Here is a 19,257-nt window from a genome sequence, read left to right on the forward strand (position 1 = left end):
ATCGCTCACTTGTACTCCTGAACGTTGGTCACAACTCTGGCCACGGCAACAAGGGGTCCGGGGGGGGTGGCCAGGGGGGCCGACAGCCCCCGCAGCAGCACCTGGGAGGTGGGAGAGGGACCATGGTGATGGGCCAGAAAATTGGGTGGGGGGACACACCAGCATCAAGAGCCAGCAGAGCAAGAGGCAACGTGCAGCATCATCCTCCCTGAGTCGGGATGCTCTGGTCCATCCTGAACCCCGCAGCCCCCCCCTCACCACATCCTGACCCCAGGGCCACCTCTCACCTCCAAGGCCACGTAGCTCAACCCACGGCAGCGAGGGATGGAGCTCCCTTTCCGAGTGACGGTGATGCTCAGGACCATCCTCTTCCTCGGCTGTTTGCGGAGGAGAAGGCAGCGTGGGAGGAGGAAGGGTCGAGGCCACCGAACGCAGACGCTGGGCAATAAAGCGCCAACGGATAATTAAAGCTCACCGTCCCCAGGAGCCTTCCCGGAAAAGATCAATAGGATAAATCCTTCGGCGTTTAAATATTTAATCGTTCCCCATCTCTATGTGGGGAAGAGGAAACTCATTTTTGCCAGCCAGAGCGGAGGGGAGGCTGATTTGGGGGGAAGTATGGAGTGAGTTTGCCAGGTCTCAGCTGCACAGGGAGCTGCCAGCCGAGTGCCCAGGACCGTTAACATGTTGGGATGGAGAAATCCCCTCCAAGGGGCTTGGGAAGTGGATTCTTTCCGGGGCTGCGTTCCCGCCTGCGTTAATTAACACACAGCAGCCCTTGTTTAACGAACCCTCGGACGTATAGCCCGGTCCCGCATCTCCTTCCATAGGATGCCGAGGGCAAAAGCCCTTCCCGTCTTGCCATCCCGTTGTTTTTCCTCCACCTTTTCCCACCAGGGATGAAAAAAAGCCCAGCACAACGCCTGCCTTGTTCCCACCTCGCCAGAAGCTCACGAGCCTCTTTGAGCACCTTCCCCGACTTGCCAAATTCGCTTTTCCCACCGGGATTACGGCGTTACGCAAGGTTCCCTGCACCCACCACCCCCTCCCAGCTGCAACCCTGGGCTGAAAATCCGAGTTATAAACTGGAATGAACAGCGGGATGGAGGGGGAGGAGTCAAACCTACCAGCACCAGCTTGCAATGGTGGGGCTGGAAGGGCTGGAGGTGCCGCACCGGCAGCTGGAAGGTCCCCAGCGCTTCCTTGGTGGCTTTGTCTGCCACGGTGAGAGTCAGGGCTGGAAGGGAGAAGGTCGGCCATCAGGATAGAGGGGTTAGCCATGGGTTTTGGAGAAGGGGAGAGCAAAAGAAGTGATGGGGAGAGATTCAGGGGGGGTTTGGGTGGAGAAGGGACAGAGGAGATGGGGAGGTCTGCTTCTTTTCAGCAGCTTCTTCCCCTCCACAGGCCGCAGTGGAGTGGACAGGGGCAGGATTTAACCCGCTGCAGATTCATAGGCACATACCCACATGTGCATCCCGAGGAGCCGTCGAGAGCCCGTCCCAGGCAACCAGCACCACCGGGTCCCATCCTGCCCTGAGCCCTCCCTGCCCCGGGGTCAGCCCAAAGCCCATGGCCAGGTTCTCCAGACACTTGCCACCACGACATCTGCCTTCTCCAGGTACTTGGTCCTCATCCGTGGTTTCCCAGTACGGCAGTGTCACCCACCCCCACGGGCTCTGGCACCCCCAGCTCTTCCCTTAACTTCAAGTGAAGCTGCAATTTAGTTGACAAGCTCGAGCAGGAGCCTTTTATTGAAAAAACAGAAAAAGGAGCTGATGGAAGGGAACACCGCCCTCTCTTTATGCTGCCATCAAGACTTGGGCTTCCCTTCCCCCAGCTTAATGACTGTGCCGAGGCACCCGCCTTAACTCCTGCTTGGCCAACCTGGCGATGCCACGGGCGTTGCACAGACCCGTTGGGTTTGGCAGCACCCCAAAAGCGTGTCCCCAAAAGGATGAGGATGCTCTGGGTGGGTGTGTGGACCACGGTTTCTCCAGCTCGTGCTTTTCAGCAAGTGCTCGATTTACACTGAGATTTTGTTTTTCTCTTGGTCCCTTCTGGAAAGAGCACTGGGGTGGAGAGGGAGACAAGTGGCTTTTCTGCTGGTTGTCACCGATGGCGGGTCACACTCGGCAGCCCTGCCCATGAAAATGGTATTTCTGGGCAATAAAAGGGTGGAAACCATATTTCTGGGCAAGAAAACATGCAAGCTGCACCTGGAAATGACAGTTCTGGTCTGAACATCTGGGGGAGGAAGGTCTGTGAACATCTGGGGGAGGAAGATCTCTGAACATCTGGGGGAGGAACGTCTTTGAACATCTGGAGGACGAACATCTCTGAACATCTGGAGGAGGAACATCTCCAGACATCTAGGGGATGAACATCTCTGAACATCTAGGGGATGCTGGGAGGCGGTTGAGCGGGATCGGGGGTCCCGCTGAGTTGTCCCTACATCTCTCCCGGTACCTCACGGGGCAGGTCCAAAGTACATCAAAATCTCCTCGATTTCATTTAGGTCAGGGCCTAACGGGATTAGGCACGATGTGAAGGTTGGCTCCCACAGGTTGTTTTGCAAGGGGCTGATTATAATCAAATCCCAGCTCCTGATGCCAGGAGTTTTATTACGATTACAGACTCAGCAGCCCTGCGCAGGGAGTGATGGCATCATGGTGGGGGTCCAACCGAGACGAGGTGTCAGGGTCAGGACAGCAGCGGGGAAAGGATTGAGGTGCTCCTCCTTGATGCTGAACCCATGGGATCCTTTGGAGGACACCTGGAGCTCGGCACCATCACTTGCCCCATCCTGCAGCACCATATCTGAAGGCATATCCATCCTGGTCCTACCCTGAAGCCACCAGTCATGCAAGGCTCAGGGCATGGCTCATCCCCATCGTGGTCACCCTCTTCTTGGGTGCTTCTTGGGGTCAGTTGGAGGATGAGCTCCAAAACTAACCCTTCGAGATGTGTCCCATGTCCCGATCCCCAGCACCCCTGTCCCTGTGGTCCTCCAATGTTCTCACCTGCCCAGCCTGCGTCTTCAGCATCCATTTCCACTGTCACCTCCTCCTCCCAGGTGGGTGTGTGGGTGGGCACCAAGGATGCATGAGTCACCTCCGTATTCTGCTCATCCCCTCTGCCGGTCTTACTGGGAGGAAAAAGGCAGCAAAACAGGCCGGTTACTGGGTGGGGAAGGGAAAGGTGTCAGCAGGGGCCGGGGCCCATTTTATTCTGGGCTGAAGGATCCTACGGAGCCCCCAGTGATGGGGTTTTCAACCTCTTTTATCCGAAAGGCTATTTCAGACCCCGGAGGTTAATTATCCGTCTGTATTGATGAAGGGACAGGGAGGGGGCTGCTGGGAAAGGAGCGAGAAGATTGAATGTTAACGACCGCCGTCATTAAACCCGGCACACAACAAGGCTGAGCAATAATTACGGCAGCTTTAGAGTCTACGGCCCCGGGTCATTCTTCATCCGTACCGTCAGGGTTTGTTTGGGGCTGTTCCACTTTTATCAATTGACCATCGATTATTCATGAGCTTGGCTAATGATAATCATGTCCTCCCTCCCCATTAGAGGGGCTGGAAGATCTTTTAGGGGGTCTCTGGTGCCCAGAGAGACACTTGGTGTTATCCCGGGAGCCCTGAGACCGCAGTAGAGTCCCACCAGCTGGTAACACGGGATCCTCAAATCTTCTCCATCCCCAACCGCGGGGTGAAGGGGGATGGTGACATGGCGTCAGGCTGATGTGACACAGATGTCTCAGCCCTGTCAACGGGTTGCTCTGGCTAATAAGATGATAAAGTGTCTGGTTGCTGGCTCCTCCAGGAAAGCTCTTACTGGAGTCAAGCCAATGTGGCTTTTAGAGAGAGGTTACCGGAACACCGCGGTGACAAGAGAGCAGATAGTGGCACTTTGCCACCCCATCTCTGGGAGGAAAGGAGATGATCAAGGTCCTCCCAGCCTCAGCGTGAGCTCCAGGTACTGGTGGGACTGAGCAGGTTCATCCCAGAGGTACAAGCTGGGTGGGAGGATGATCCACGCTCACAAGACCTCCATCCCCTCTCATTACTGCTAACGGACCCTCGGCCAAGCCGCATCCACATCCTGTGCTCCTCTCCCACATGTCCCCTTCCCCAGTGGAGAATCCCACCTGCGTCCCACAGGGATGGAGCCTTGCTGGCCAGCTCTGGCAGGTGGGAATTAGCATCGGGCTGGCACTGCTGTGGAGGGGCTGGATGAAAATCGGTTCTCTGGTAATGAGCTCTGTGGGGGATTGCTCTACCAACAACGTGCTCGGAGTCCGAATGAAGCCAGACCTGGGCTAGGGGGGGGGTGGGAGGAGGAGGAGGAGGGTGAGAACCGGCTGCTCTCAGCCCCCTTCATTATAGACTTGCCTAAGGACGAGGGAGCTTTCAAAAAGAGCTGGGAAATGGGGAGGAGGGGAAGGAAAAAGCCAACCAGCAGCAGTGCAACATGTGGAGATGAACTTCAAAATCAAAGGAATAGGCTGGGGAGAGCGGGAGTGGTGGAAAGCGGAGATGGTTTGATGTCTCCTCCTCAGCCCAACCAGCTCCAGAGCCACTGGTGGGGCAGGAGATGGGGTCGGATGCCTTGGGGGAGGGCACAGCATCCATCCATGGGGGATAGACCACAAGATGCTCCTCTGACTTGGTCGCTCTGCCAACCACCCACTGCTGCCATAAAAGCTAAAGACAAACATGGAAGCTGGCCACCCCCAGGGTGTTATTCCACAGCAGCGTCTCGGTGACAGCTGAGCACGCCCGGGCGCCCAGTGAAGGACTTGGCGGGGCTGTGCCCGGCCCTCGTGAATAATGATTCTGTGTTATAAGTTTTCATCTTCACGTTACGGCTTGAGGTGGGGCCGACATGGCCACAGAGGCACCATGGTGGCACGGGCACGTGGTTCTCGGGGGAGAAAAATCCGGAGACGTGAGAGCTGTTTCGGAGTGAGAGGGGAGGAATTCTCATTTCCCTCTGCTTTGAGAAATCCAGTTTTTACATTGGTCCTGACCCTCTAACCCGAGGATGGATCATCTTCAGCCCACCACGACCTACACCAGGTGCCGGGGTGAGGAGAGGACCCCCAAAGACCCTGTTTGATCCTATTCCCCACATCTCCTTGCCCTGGGTTTATCAGCTGAGCCCTTGCTTTATTTTCCGCTAAAAGGCTTTGCTTGCATGGACACCTTAACCCCTTCCCAGCAGGAACATCCCACCCACACCACGACCAGCACCGCTGCCTGCGCAGGCAAACCTACAAGCAGGGAGCGGGGTGGGGGATGTCAGAACCCCCATCCCCCAGGCTGGGAGCAGCCGGCGTATTCAGCAGCGACCTTGAGTTTCTTCTCTCGGCGCTGAAGAGTGGAAAAGAAGCAGCGAGGAGGTACTTTTCACCCGCCCACCGTCCTCAATGGAGAGGAGAAGGCGGCCGGAGCCAGGTGCTTTGTGCCGGTAATTGGAAACACACCTGGCTCCGGCACGCCAAGGTCATCCCTGCGGCACGTCAATCCAGGAGCAAATCCTCTGCACGCACGAGGGAGCGAAAGGAAGACTTAAAGCAAAGCCATGGATGCCCCTCAAAGCCAGGAGCGGGGATTTGCTGGGGATCCAGAGGATGAGCAGAGCCAAGGCGCTGCCAGGTCCTCGGAGCATCCCTGGGGAACCTCCATCCTCTCCAGGGCAGGGATGAGCCCGAGCCTGTTGGGCTGCTTGCGCGTGCTCTCCTTCTTCCTCAAGATCTTCCAAATTGGTTCTGCTAAACCTTTCCCCTCCCTGATCCCCCGCACCGAGAGCTGGAAGCGATGCACCGCAGCTACGGAGTGGCTGCGGAATGCCGAGCGCGGGCACGGCCCCAAAGGGCCGACACAGCTGGTATCACTCCCCCTCCTCCCATCCTGCTACTGAGGTTTTGGGGTGATGCTCCGGGTGCCAGTGGTTTGGGATCGGGCCGGCTCCGCTGATGGTACCCAGCCACTTCAGGGCGGGAGGGGGGATCGGCTGCCAGCAGGACCCCACCGGTGCATCCACCAACCCCCTTCTGCTTCCCGTCCGTAAAAACCCACCTCTTCACCGCGACACGCTACTCTCGCCTTGGAAAGCAAGTGCCCTGAAAAACAATAACTGATTCCTTTCTGCCTTGCCTCCCTCACTATGGTTACTAAAAGGCCCCTCATGTGTCCTGCATCCCTAATACCACCCTCCTCTCCATCACTCCCCCCGTTACCACGGCAACGCGATGATGGAGCAGCACCAGAATGTAAAGAGAGATGCGACGGTGGCACGCCAGCCTCGCGCTGCCGTTTAGGATATTGATGTTTAAAGCTCCCGAGATTATCTGGGTATAATTGGTTTATGGAAATAGAGACAACTCCTGCAGTGGCGGGGGGGGTTACTCAGGCTGTCGGGGCCAAGAGCGGGTCCTTGGCACGGGGAGGGTGGGAAAGAGGGGATGGGGGGACGGAGGGGTGGCTCCTTCCCAAGCAGACTCCGGGATGTCGGATGGGGCTGGCTCTATGCACCATGGGGAAAAGATGTTGTGACAGACCTCAGGACTCCCTTCACCATGGAGCTCGGGGGGTTCTACCTTGGAAAACACCGGGCAAGCAACAGTTTGCTCTCCACGCTTGCGGAGAAGAGGTTTCCAGGCTTCCGCAGCTCTGGATGCTGATTGTTCCCAAGGGATGAGCCCTGGCCCTGCTTCCCTGTCCCCTGGCATTGATGCACTCGCTCAGGTACCAGCCTGCCTGGCACAGCCCCAGCAAGATGCCATGGAGAAACCAAACTCTGCAGGCAGGAGATGCTCCGAAGCCACTGACAGCCGCTTTCTCCCTCTGTTTTTCCAGGGAAGCGGTGCCGAAGCCTCTCCGCCTTCCTGGAAGGGCTCTTTGGGACAGCAGGTCTACCCCGCAGCCACGCTGAGTGGGGCAGCCTCCCTCTTAACACAGACCAAAGCCCGACCGGCGGCTAATTGAGTCCCCTGGCACATGTATAATGCACGAGGAGCTGCGTTCTCCTTCCCCGAGCATCCTGTTTTATTTATTGAAATGCCCTTTTATTTCTTGTGATATCGTCTCGAAGCCGGGGTGGCGTTACCCCGTGGATTCCTTGGCATCGTTTTATACTTTCAATATTAGGAAGGCTTTCTTCCCACCGCCCTGGCGAGCCAAACCGCCCCGTCCCTGCTGTCCCCCATCTCTGTGACAAGTCCCGGTTCCTCTCCTTGCACCAAAGCATCCCACAGAGGTGAGGCCAAAGAGGTTTCCTCTCTCCCTGGGGTTAATTAGAGGGTGACACCTCCTCAACCCTTTCACCGTTGTCCCCCTTCGCGGATGCTGGTTACTCACACGATGACGTATGGCCATGGCACCCGGCCCTCCTGCGTGGTCGGCAGGTTGGTGGCACCGTGGAGGATGACAGTGATGGCTTCTTTCCCCACGCTGGCCACGTGTTCCGCACCAGTCCTCAATGCTGGCCTGGGCTGATCTGTCCCAGCAGGGGACTCGGATACCTGCTGGGAGCAAGTGGGAAGAGACATCAAGGTGGGCAGTGGCTGGCAGAGCCGCACATCCTCGTCACCCAACCTTGCCCCTGCAGTCCCAGCTCAACGCTGAAAGCCCAGATGGTGCCCCTGGGGCATCTCCATCCCCCAAACTTGTCCCCACAACCCCTGCTGAGTGCTGAGAGCCAGGCGGGGAGGAGAACAAGTTGGGGACATGGTGTCCTCAGCACATCTCCATCGCCCAAGCCCATCCCCACAATCTTTGCTCGATGACGAGAGCCTGGGTGGAGGAGAACAAGCTGGAGAGATGGTGTCCCTGGCACATACCTGTCACGGCTGCCTCTTCCCTGTCCCCAGGGCTCAGCCGTGGCTCGGCCCCAAGGATGTCACCATCCCACGGCAGGGCCACGACAGATGCCAGGCTCTCTGGGAGGACCCCCAGCAGTGTGAGAGCATTCAGCATGGGGTGAAAGCAGTCCAGTGTCCCTGCTCAGCGTGGTCCCAACCACAATCCAACCAGAGACCCCAAGCCAGGTCACCAAACCAGGGTTCAACCATCTAAAGCATCTCTGTTTCCCCCAGGGTCCTCTAATTTGCCAACACCTCCCCTCTCCCCAGCCCCCTTCTCCCCCTTCTCACCAGCCTGGGCATCTCCACGATTTATAGGGATTCAGCAGAAATTGGGATCTCAGCCCAATCCCGGGAGGAAGGAGGGGGGAAAGGGGGAAGCACGGCTGCTCCCCCCACCCCAGCTCATTAATTCCCACCAGCTGATGTGTTAAGGAGCAGCAGAGCCGCAAGCTGCCACTCCTCACTTGAGGCAGGGACTGTCCCTGCACCCATCACACCCCATCCAAGTGAGAGACGGGTGCCATCGTCATCCCTCGCCATCCTCGCCATGCTGCCAGCTTGGGCAGGACGCCCCATCAATCCACCTGATGTTGCCTACAAGGGGTTAAAACCCACCCTGAGAAGCAAACCCTTCGTGAGTCCTTCTGCTTTCCCTAGGTGAAAGCCACAGCTCCAGCCCAACAACCACCCTCTGGGCACCTCAGAGCCACTGCCTGCAAATCCCCTCCGACGCGCGGCTTCGCCTCCGAATCCCGTAACGAGGGGGGCTGGTTCCTCCTAAACCCTCTCCCGCAGAAACGCAAAACAGGGAACGATTCCCAACTGGCAGAGCGGTCAGGGGGATGGATCCCAATCCCACCCTGGCCCCAGCTCCATGGCAATCATCCCCCTGCCCAGCGACATTGATGGAGACGGGAAATTACAGGGTTTCTTGACCTGATGTGAGATGTTACCCATCAAGTCATCCCCCCACAGCCATGGGCTCTCCCCGTTGGCAGCCGGAGCAGCTCTGCTTCCTACCCGAGCACCCCAACCATCCCTGCACCCCGCCATGGCAAGCCCTGACATCTTCCCAAGACTTTTCCAGTGAGGAAGGGAAAAGGGAGGGGTGTAGAAAAGCACAAATGCTCTCCTGAAAAAAAAAAAATCATGATTTAGCTGCATCCCAGCATCAGCAAAGAGGGCAAACAGCGGGATGGAGCTGGGGGAAGGAGGAGGTTTTAAGACCCCTGGGCTGTATCAAGACGCAGCTGTATCACTGAGGGAGGATGACGATGGTCAGGGCCTTCGAAGAGGCAGGGTGCCGGATTTACGGGCAGGAAGCCTGCAGGGAGGTGCAGGCAGGGCAGGCAGGGATGCTCCCCCCTTGGACATCTCTCTCTCCTTTCAAGAAAACAACCGCTCAGGCTCCAGCTCTGGAGTTTTGGGGAGTATTTGCACCTGGAATACTCACTAAAAACCCAATCCGGAGGAATCTCGGCTGGCAGAGATGGAAAACAACCTTCTTTTGAATTGCATGGACGTCTCCGAGCTCACGGACGTCGCCCCAGACCCTACGCTGTGACTCCGTGTTTCTGTCCCACTCCTCACCCTCATCTCCAGCTCCAGCTCACCATTTTGGGATGTTTTCCTGCATTTTCCTTATTTTCTTCCACATCTCAGATAACAGAAGCAGGTTTCTTAGCACATGCCTCCACCCCCACTGCTCGTGTTTACATCTTCCAAAAAAAACAGAGTAGGTTTTCCCTACGGCCCGATAATTAGCGAGGGGTTTTAATAGAAAACTCGCGAGCCGTTCAGCTAAGTAAAACTCAGTGGGAAAATCAAACATTTTAAAAATAGCTGGTGTGAACGACTGCCAGGCTTCGCAGGCAACCGGTACCCGAAACCCTCAGCAAGGCTGTGATTAACCACCCAAAAAAAAACCCCGTTGCTATTCAAAGCCAGGAGGAAATTCAATATTTCTTCCAGAAACGAGGGTGCCCGCGGTTCCAGGTAGAGCCCACATTTGGTTTTCAGCTCTTTTAATTCAGCAGGAAGCCAAAATTCTCCATCCTTGCCAAGCCAAGCACTCTCACCCCGGAGTTTACAACCTGTAGCTTGCGGAGTCGGAGAAAAAATAGTCCTTCCTTGTGTCCCCGAGGGTCTCGGCTGGGGAAACCACAAATTTAAAACATTTTCAGGTCTCTCAGAGCATCACTGGCTCCCGCAGAGCATCTCACGCCCCATCTTCGCCCCGAGCCGCCCTTCGACCATCCTTTAATGCTGGTTATTAATTATTTGCGCCGCGCCGTTGCGAGGAGGTTGATTAACGGCGCCTGAGCTGCCAGGGCTGTCGTTTGTGTTTTTTTTTTCTATCGACTCGTTATCGTCTCGAACGAAGTGCCCAGGGTCTGGGTAGCTCCTCTACGGGCAACGCTCAGCCAAGATTAAATTGCTTCTGGCTGGGGGCTGACAAGACATAAATAGCCTCAAGAGCCCAGTATTTAGTTGGAGGAGGACAGGACGGGCTGGGAGCCAGCTGGGACCTTCAGGCACGGCACGGCGGTGTGGAAGGGGCTCCTCCGTCGTGGCTCGGTCCTTGGAGACCACGGCTGTGTTTCCCTTCTTGGAGAAGGTCGGTGTTTGCAGGACGCTCCTTGGGTTTTGATTTCTCCCATGCATTGGATAACACGAGACCAGAGGTGAGTGCCTGGGGCTGGACACCTGCAGCGTTCACCTCCTCAAGCCCAGACACGGCCCTGCTGGTGCTTCCAGGGACCACGAAGGGAGAAGACACCACCACGGAAGGATCAGGCCCCTCTTGGTCCTTCGTAGGGAGCCCCACAAGCCCCACCAACCCTGGCTAAAGCCAGGAGCGATGCTGCCACGGGATCGGCTCCTCTATGGTGGAAGTGCTCGCAGCTCTGAGCTCCTCCCTGCCCCTGGCGATTTATGAGCAGTTATTGGGAACGTGTCAGCTTTATCCTCCTCCTGAGACTCCATAAAATAATAGTAGGCTCCATGAGCGAAGATGGAGTGGGGCTGGTGTGAGTTTTCCTACGTGATGTCTCCCCAGGCTCCTTTCAAGCCTCCTTACGGCAGCTAAACACCAGCGAGCCGCTTCCCCTCCCCTGGCAGCCGAAGGGACGGGGAAAATCAAGTGCCGATCGGTTTTAAACAAGTGAGAAGGATCAGGCCACCAGTTACACCTCCAGCGCTGTGGGTCTGAGCATGAGGAAGGGCTGGAGCACGGCCAGGACATCTCGGAGCCAGGCCAGCCTCAGGATGCTGAGTCCTCAGGTGTCCCTTGGGACATCTGAGCAGATCCTGCCACCTCTCAGGGCTGGACCTCAGGGCTCTGGGATGTCACCGCGGCTCCTCGTCTGCCTGCCCCGCTCTGCGAAGCAACCCGAGCCGGGGCGTTAATCAGATTGGAGGCTGTGAAATCTCATTTGAGGCTCTATTAATGCGCGGCTGGCACGACACAGGCCCCGGCCTGTCTCCGACGAGGAAAACAAGGAAAGCAATCTAGCTGGGAAAAATGCATCTCCCGGAACAAGCTCGGGGGAGCTGGCCAAACGCAATTACAGTTAAAAGGAAGATTAAAACAGTATCAAGCACTCTTCTTCCTCCCATCCCTGCTTGCACCCGTGGGAGAGGAGCACCGAGCTGCACCGATGGGCATCCCCAGCACCGTGAGCCTTCAAGCAGGGACGCACGATGCCAAGATGTCCCTGCGTGGGGGGAAGGCACGGGAAAGTGTCATCCTGCTGGGTCCAGCTACGGATGCTTTTTCCCTCTGTGCTCAGACCCGGCTGAGCTCTGCCTTGGAGCTGCTTGGCATGGGATGGGAGGAGAACACAACCCCCTTATAACGACACTTATAGCTGAAAGAGGGGAGATTTGGATGAAATCTAAGGAATAAATGTTTTACAATGAGGGTGGTGAGGCACTGGACCAGGTTGCCCAGAGAAGTTGTGGCTGCCCTATCCCTGGAAGCGCTCAAGGCCAGGTTGGATGAGGCTTTGAGCAACGTGGTGTAGGGGAAGGTGTCCCTGTCCATGGCAGGGGGGTTGAAACTAGACAGTCTTGAAGGTCCCTTCCAACCCAAACCATTCCATGATTCTATGACACTTCCAATTAGCATCTGACGGAGAAGCCCTCGCCCTTGAAAAACAGCCTGTAGGATGACCCAGAGGCAGGGGCACAAGGCGAGGAAGAGCCATCAGCCTTTTCCCAAATGAAAAGAGCCGGCGCGCACATGGTTCCCGTTCCTGGGAGAGCTACCGAGCGGATCCTTCCCCCCCAGCAAAGGCTCTAGACTCTGGCAGGCGCCGCTCCAAAGGCAGCCCCAAGATAAACAGCCATATGGTTGGAGAACTCGAGCTCCGCCGACGGCCCGAGGCAGCCCCAGCTCGGTTTTTATTTTCCAACCCAACCCAACCGCCTTACGAGGGGTATTTCCCAACGCCTTCAAGCGGCAGCTTCAAACCACCCTCCGAGGCAAAAAAATAACCCCAAATTCGAGCAGTCAAAGTCCTTGACTAGATCCCCAGCGAAACAAAAGCAAGAGGAAGAAAAGAAAGGCAGGAAAGCAAACACTGTTTTATTCATCGTTTCATCACCAGCCATTCCCGCAGCTCCGGTAACCCCTATCGCTGCCGGCAGCCACTGCCGCTCTCCTCCCGTTTCCAAGAATCCTTTGGATTCGGGCTGAGCTCACTATATTTTTCCTTCTTATTATTTTTTTAAGCGAGTTGTTTCCTCGAGGGGACCCTGCGGGAGCTCGTTAGAGATCACAGGGCGGTTTTGGGGTGCCGGGAGGGAAGATGCTCTCCCCCATCGGCACGCAAGGATGCCGACTCCGAGCCGATTTCCCCAGGGACCCTCCGTTGCCGCCGGCTAGGAATCCCTTTGGGCTAAAAAAATTGCCAAATTCATTTTCCTTCCATTTATGTAGAAAACTCCCAATTCACCTGTCAAATAATTAAGTGGGCCGGCAGCCCAGCACCCCCTCGGCTGCTCCATTTAGAGAGTTTTATACTTTCTATATTTATCAGCGGCACCGTTGCAATTTTCTTCCCCCCCCCGCCCCCAAATCTCTTACAAAAGAGCAATTTTCCTCTTTTTAACCCCATTTGCTTTTCTCATCAAGGCGGTTATTTGACACTTAAAGGGACATGATGACTTAAATTGCAGGAATTAGAGCCGGCAGCCGCTCCTCCTGCCTGCCTTCCCTCCGAGCAGCCAAGGAGCTGGCGTTTTACGGACGAGCAAATCGAGAAGCAGCTTGGAAAACCCCTTGAGGATCTGTCTTCTCCATCCGAGAAGATTTTTTTCTCCATTTTAGTGAAGAAAATGTGAATTGTCACTTCATGTTTCCATGCCAGATTCTCCACTGAGAAGTGTGAGAAGGAGACTTTCGGACCGGTTTGGGCAGCCTCAGCTCCCTGATGTTATGATAAGGGATATCAATTCCTTGAATCAATAGGAATGTGCATTTTCACAGCCTAAAAAATCACCTTTCAGTAAATCAGAGCTGTGCAAGCAGCACCCCAAAGCCATTTGCTTCATGTCCCCTTTTGCCGGTGGCTCCCTCCGGCTCGGAGCGGGGCCGACGGAGGGATGCCGAGAGCCGGGGTGCTGTCGGAGGACGGCGAAGTCTCCGATGAACCCGTCAAGGCTCGCTCCTCCCCGGGCTGACAGCTTTTCAAAGCCCTACAAATTGCGTTATTCATCTCGCCCGCGGCCCCGGGAGCAACACCCCCCACCAGCAAAGTTTGTTTTTCAGCCTCATTGGGTTTTCAGTGAGTCGAGGCAGCTCCAGCCCCTCACCCCAGTGTTGGGGCAGCAGGTTGGGGGAAAAGAGGGCTGGACCTCTGTCACCTTCCCCACGACGCTCACTGTCATCGGGATGAGTGAGGGATGAGCCAGGCAGGGGACAGCCGGGAGACACGTGCCATCCATCATCTGCTGACGGACACCTCTGCCCCAGCCCCGCCGCGCTGGTGATGGGGCAACAGATTTTATCCATTGGCATCACTCGGTGAGACAGGGGGCGTCACGAGGGCATCTGCATCCCGGCGCGAGCATCCTCACCCTGCTCCCCCCCCCCCCCCCAGCCAGCCAGAAATCCGACATTTCAGCCCAAAACCAGCCCCTTGGCACAGGTGGCTGGTTGAACTGGGCTTGCCGTGGGGTCGACGTTTGGTTCGAAGGGTTTGGGAGGGGCTAAGCTTGGGCTTGGCTCCCCACCGGAGAGCAGCATTCTTAGGGAGCTAATTCCACTCACGGCCTCTCATCTGCATCGGAGCGGTGGGGAAGGGGCTCCTGAGATACCCCCTGCATCCATTAAGGAAGCCCCAACTTGACCCGCTTCCCTCCAAAAAAAAGGGACCAAAACTAATCCAGCTGCGGCTCAGACTCCCCCAGATCCCTGTACCCGAAACGCACTCGGAGCTTGAGGAGTTGCCTCTTTATTTTCTACACCCTGCTTAAAAATATCGAGGTAATCCTTATTCCTGGGCAACTTTTTCACTCATCCTCACAATTTACGTTACACAGAGTTGCTGGGAAGCTGTTTCCCTCGGTGGGGAATCCAAAGGGATACAAGCAGAGCCTGAGCGGCGCCAGGAGCGGTTTTGCTTCCGTTTTTCAGCCCTGCAGAAGCTCCGTGAGTCACAGCTGGCATGGATGAGATGTTCTTACCAGAGGAAAGCACCAGCTGCCCGATATTTCCCCCTTTTTCTCCGTGTTCTCACAACCTGGTGAACGAGGGAGACGGAGCGGGAACACAAGCTGTGTGTGGACCCATTTGTTTGCCGCAGGAAGGCTGCGATTCCATGTATCCCGACAGCAACAGCTGGTCCAGGGAGACTGGAAACAAACCAGCTCCCACAGGCTTGCCACCAAGTCAGACTGCCAAGTAGATCTCCAAAAAACTGGCTCCTTTTCCCCCACTTTCCCTGCTCCCAGCACCACGTAGACCTACTGGAAGTGAACCGGGAATGATTCCCAGAGGAAGGGAGCGATTTCTGCTGAGCTGAGGCTGGTTCCCTTCACTCCGTCGCAAGGTCCCAAAGGATCCCGGTGAGCCCAAACCCTTCTCCTCCGTCCCTGCCAAGCTGGAGGTGGAGGTATCTCCAGTATCCCTGGGGCTGACAGCTCCAAGGCTCAGCCTCAGCCATCCCGGTGATGGAGAGATGATCCACGGCATGTTATTGACCCGCTCGGTGCCGTGCCCAGGTCCCAGGACAATTCGGGAGCCGTCTGGCTCCGTATTGCATGCGAGACATTTGAAGAGCCAGCTCCGTGCCTGGGAATACATTATCCGCAGGTTGCGGGGAGATGAGGAAAATCGTTATCCCCGTGGCTTGGCCTTTGGGGCGGAGCTCAGCACCCATCCATCACCCTCAGCATCCTGCGGATGAGATGCTGGGCACGGAGGCAGTCGGATGCATCCACACGTCTTCGCTCTGCCATCGCCCCTCTCCGAGCCCTGGTGTTCCTGACTCTGCAAACTATTGCTCGTCCGAGTCCTGCCCAAATTTGGGAAGATATCCAGGCTCTCAGACTTCGGTTGAGGCTTCACCTTCCCCAGGCACAGCAGGATTGGCCTCAAGACACTCAGGTTTGGACCACCAAGAGCCAAACCAGCTTCAGACCGACAACTCACGTCAACTCAGCTTGTTCCAGGCTGCAGCATCCCGGCAGCTACTTGGGAGACTGAAACTCCCTCCCAGCTCTACTTGCTCCATCCCCCCCTTTCCCGTAACCCAGCACAGCTCAGCCACCCTCCAACACTGTTTTCCAGCCCCCCCGGGAGGGTGGGGGGGCCAACATCTGCCCCTGCCGCCTCTCAGCTTTTAATTTTTCAATAAAAACCATCCTGGCAAATACTTGCCGGGTGACATCAGCAGCAGGTGATTTATTGCATTCCCTCCAGGGGCCCGGGAGGAAAAAAAAAAATACATTTGCTAATGTCTCTTCGCCTCCCGGCCCCGGCTGCGCTCCGCATCCCGCTCCGCGTATCGATCCCTTTGGCTTTTCCGCAGCTCCAAAGAGTTTGCGTCTAGACGTTGGCTGAGCAAACTTAATCAGGGCTTCGCTAATGAGCCTTTCTGGCCACTCGATTTGCGGCTGGGCGCTGGGGGGTGGTGGGGATAGCGCATCCACTCGGAAAATCGGGAGAGGCTGAATTCTGGGAAGAGCACGGAGCTGCTGCAAGGTGCTGAAGGTTGGTGAGAAACGCGTGTCCCAGCATTGAGGACACCCTTGGGACCGCTCCCCGGGTGACCTTGTCACCTCCCCACAGCAGAAGCCCTTAGTTGGGGGGCTGAGTAAGGGCTGCCAGCCCCATGTCTGTGCCCACAACGTTTGCCGGTGGCCCAGTGGCTGCAGAAGACCTTGTCATCAAGCCCATCAGCCCCAGAGATCCCACCAGCCCAACTGGAGGATGTGGTGGGAGTCTCCCTGGATGGAGAAGAGAGCCCGGAGGATGCCCGGGGAGGGTTCACAAGCTCAACTCCATCTCCCAGTGCGAAGCCAGTATCCAAGCTGAGCCAGGGACAGGACGGAGGTGGCCGTGTCCCCTCATCCCCATGCATCTCCTCTCCGGAACCACGGAGCTCTGGTGGGTAACGACTATGAATAACAGGATTATATTAATTTTGGGCGGTGTCTTCTCCGGTGGCTGCACTCACCTGTGCTGGTGAGGCCGGATCCGGGCTGTAGCTGGGTGAGGAGAGGTGGAAGCTGCTGCAGCTTGGTGCGGCAAGGGCAGATGCTGAGGAAGAGGAGGAGGAGGAGGAAGGACGCTCATCTGCTGAGTCATCTGGGAGCTCCAAGGAGGAGCTGAGCACAGGGTCAGCCCGCAGCTGCTGGGAGTGAGAGAAGGGGGTTGAAGACCCAGCTTTGGGCTTCAGCACGCCTTTCGCAGTGTCCCCTGTAACATCTCCCCCCACATCCCAGGAAGACCCTTCTGCATCCCAGCTCCATCCTCGAACGCTCAGGCTCAGGACCTCAACCAGCAAGGGCAGAACTTTTACAAGAAATAGAAAAAACAACCATAACCATCTCAACAATGTGTATTTTAGACATAGAGCCCCCCACCATGCATCCCTAGGGATTGCTTCTCCACACCCCAACTACCTTCAGAAAAAAAAAAGAAGGAAAAGACCTATTCTCACTAAAAAAAATATCTTATTAATAAGCTTTTTAGCACCCCAGCCCTCCCTCCATCCTTTACAAGGAGCACCTGCCCAGCTCCCTCTGATGGGGGCTGGCTGCTCCCAGCCCTTAAAAGGGTGGGGCAGAGGTGGGTAGGGGATGTTGGGGGGTTTCATCTCTTCTGGGGGTCTTTGCTGGAGGAGCTGTCCTGTACTGGCCAGGAAGGTGAGTGGGGGGATGTTTGAGTGGGTTAAGGAGGTGGGTTGAAGGTTCTGGTCCTGCTGTGGGGGAGGTCTAGGGCAAGCTGTAGGTCTTGTGCTTGGTAGGGGCTGGTTAATGTGGTGGTGGCCCATGCTGGGGTGGGCAGAGCTGGGTGAATAATCTATAAAGGATTTTTTCCTACAGCTCTGGGCATGAATGGGCTGTGAGAATCTCTTTGCTTAGGTGGTTGCTGTCTCACCAAGACCCTGCCTGTGTCTTGAGCTTGTCCTACCTTGCTCCTGTTCTGGCCAAAAAGGGTCCTGCACTTGGGTGGCAGGCAGGGGACAGGTACCAGACTTTCACTCAGCAATGAGGGAGGGGAAACTGAGGCAGAGCTGTGCTGTTTGCTGAAGAAAACCATAGAGACCTCTTCCATTTTGCTCTTGCTCCAGCTGGTGTCCATGTGGGGCCATTTAGCTACTCTAGGGTCAAATCCTGCCCTAAGAAGACCGGCTTACTCTTGTTTTGCTGGAGCACAGGGCCTCTGCCTCCCTAAATCCAGGCTTTCCTACCTCGGAGGAGCGGGCACGACCATCGGTGGGCAGCGAGTGGTAAGCGGACTCGGGTGTACGGAGTGAGTGGCTGGGGATGTCCGGGGTTGGAGATGCTGGGGCTGCATCTGCTGCTTGATGGTCCTCCTTGGGGGTGCTGGGGGAGAGCGGTGGGGGTGAAGCCGGGGCGGTGGGTGGCCGGTGCTCGTGCAGGGATGCGGTGAAGGCCAGCCGGCCGCAGTGCATTGCTGGTTGCTCACTGCCTGCCCGCAGCAGAGCCATCACGGCACTGTAGTGGTACCAGTCCTCGTCCTTCCTGGCGGAGAGCTTCATCCGGGGCTGGTTGGTGCGGGGGTAGATGGCGAAGAAGGCTTCGCCCACCCGCCTGCTCCTCTTCATCCTCCTCATCTCTGCCCTCCTGGGGAAGCGCAGGGCCTCAATGTGGAGCCGCACGTCGTGGTTCTTGTCGTTCTTGCAAAAACCTGGTGGGAAAAGTGAGGAGGGGGGGATGAAGCCTTGCTTAGTAGGGCTGGTGGTCCTAAGGACATCTCCTGGGATCATCCATCAGCAGCACTGGTTAGTTCTGCTCTGTGGACACTAATGAATGGGTCATTCAGTCTTGGATACATCTAGATCTCAGGAGGAGGGTGTTAGCATCACTGGTGGGGCTGGCCTCACTGTCCAAGCTGGGCCTGCCTCATCCATCCTGCTAAGCTCCAACAGCTTTGATTCCAGCTCGGGGTTTTGTTGCAGGGGTGAAGGTATGAGCATGATATGGGGGTCCGCAAGACCAAGACAGGCTGCGGTGGGTCACCTCCCCTGTCAGCCCATCCCTGTGGCATCCAGCCTCTCACCTCTGGGCAAGGTGAAGGTGAATTTCTTCCTCTGGAAGGAGTAGATCTGGTTGAGGTTGCTCTGCTCAATGGTGTCGGTGGTGCTGGTGTTGTTCCAGATGACCTCTGTGCTGTTGACACGGAGCTGGATGCCGGCACTGGAGCCCTGTAGCAGTGGGTTCTCCACGGTGAGACGCAGGGCATAGCGGCCCCGCTGGTTAAACTGGGCGCTGACCACCTCAAACTCGAAATCCAGGGTCTTCTCTTCAGCTTTCAGCCGGGAGCGCTGCAGGGCTGGGGAGATGCAAGGTTCCCCTGCCTTGCCTGCCATGGGGGACAAGAGATGGGGTCTAGAGATGGAGCCTCCTTGATGGCGGGGACATTGCAAGTCTCTGTCCTGGAGCAAGCCCCTGAGATCTTTTCTGCTCCAGCACGATGGTGAGGACAGAGGCTTTGAGCTCTGGGTTTGTTTGCTGGGCAACCAGGTAACTAGATGCACAAAGCTGTGGCTGCCTTCCAGCAAACAGCCTGCGATAGCCAGGGTGATGCCATGTGACATGGCATGGACATGTAGGGTGTGCTGGGGGTGGATGTGTGTCCCTGCAGAGGGGAGTTGATGGCTCCTCCAGCCCTTTGTTTCGGGGCATTGACC

At 56.6% G+C, this 19,257-nt stretch overlaps 1 protein-coding gene across 1 annotated transcript in view; it reads right to left on the reverse strand.

Annotated features, from left to right (window-relative positions):
* The window catches only part of CCDC33 (coiled-coil domain containing 33), a 38,668-nt gene extending 19,732 nt beyond the window's left edge, over positions 1-18,936 (reverse strand). Inside the window, exons 1-8 of the mRNA XM_086620581.1 lie at positions 18,627-18,936; positions 17,794-18,254; positions 16,555-16,731; positions 7,365-7,528; positions 3,021-3,145; positions 1,128-1,237; positions 288-377; positions 10-101 (exon numbers count right to left, since the gene is read on the reverse strand). Of these exons, the coding sequence (XP_086476707.1) occupies positions 10-101; positions 288-377; positions 1,128-1,237; positions 3,021-3,145; positions 7,365-7,528; positions 16,555-16,731; positions 17,794-18,254; positions 18,627-18,936 (1,529 nt within the window). The remainder of the gene's footprint in view (positions 1-9; positions 102-287; positions 378-1,127; positions 1,238-3,020; positions 3,146-7,364; positions 7,529-16,554; positions 16,732-17,793; positions 18,255-18,626) is intronic.
* Between the last annotated feature and the right edge of the window lie 321 nt (positions 18,937-19,257).

This window comes from Tauraco erythrolophus, chromosome 14 (assembly GCF_009769465.1).
Source record: "Tauraco erythrolophus isolate bTauEry1 chromosome 14, bTauEry1.pri, whole genome shotgun sequence".
NCBI classification, from domain to species: domain Eukaryota; kingdom Metazoa; phylum Chordata; class Aves; order Musophagiformes; family Musophagidae; genus Tauraco; species Tauraco erythrolophus.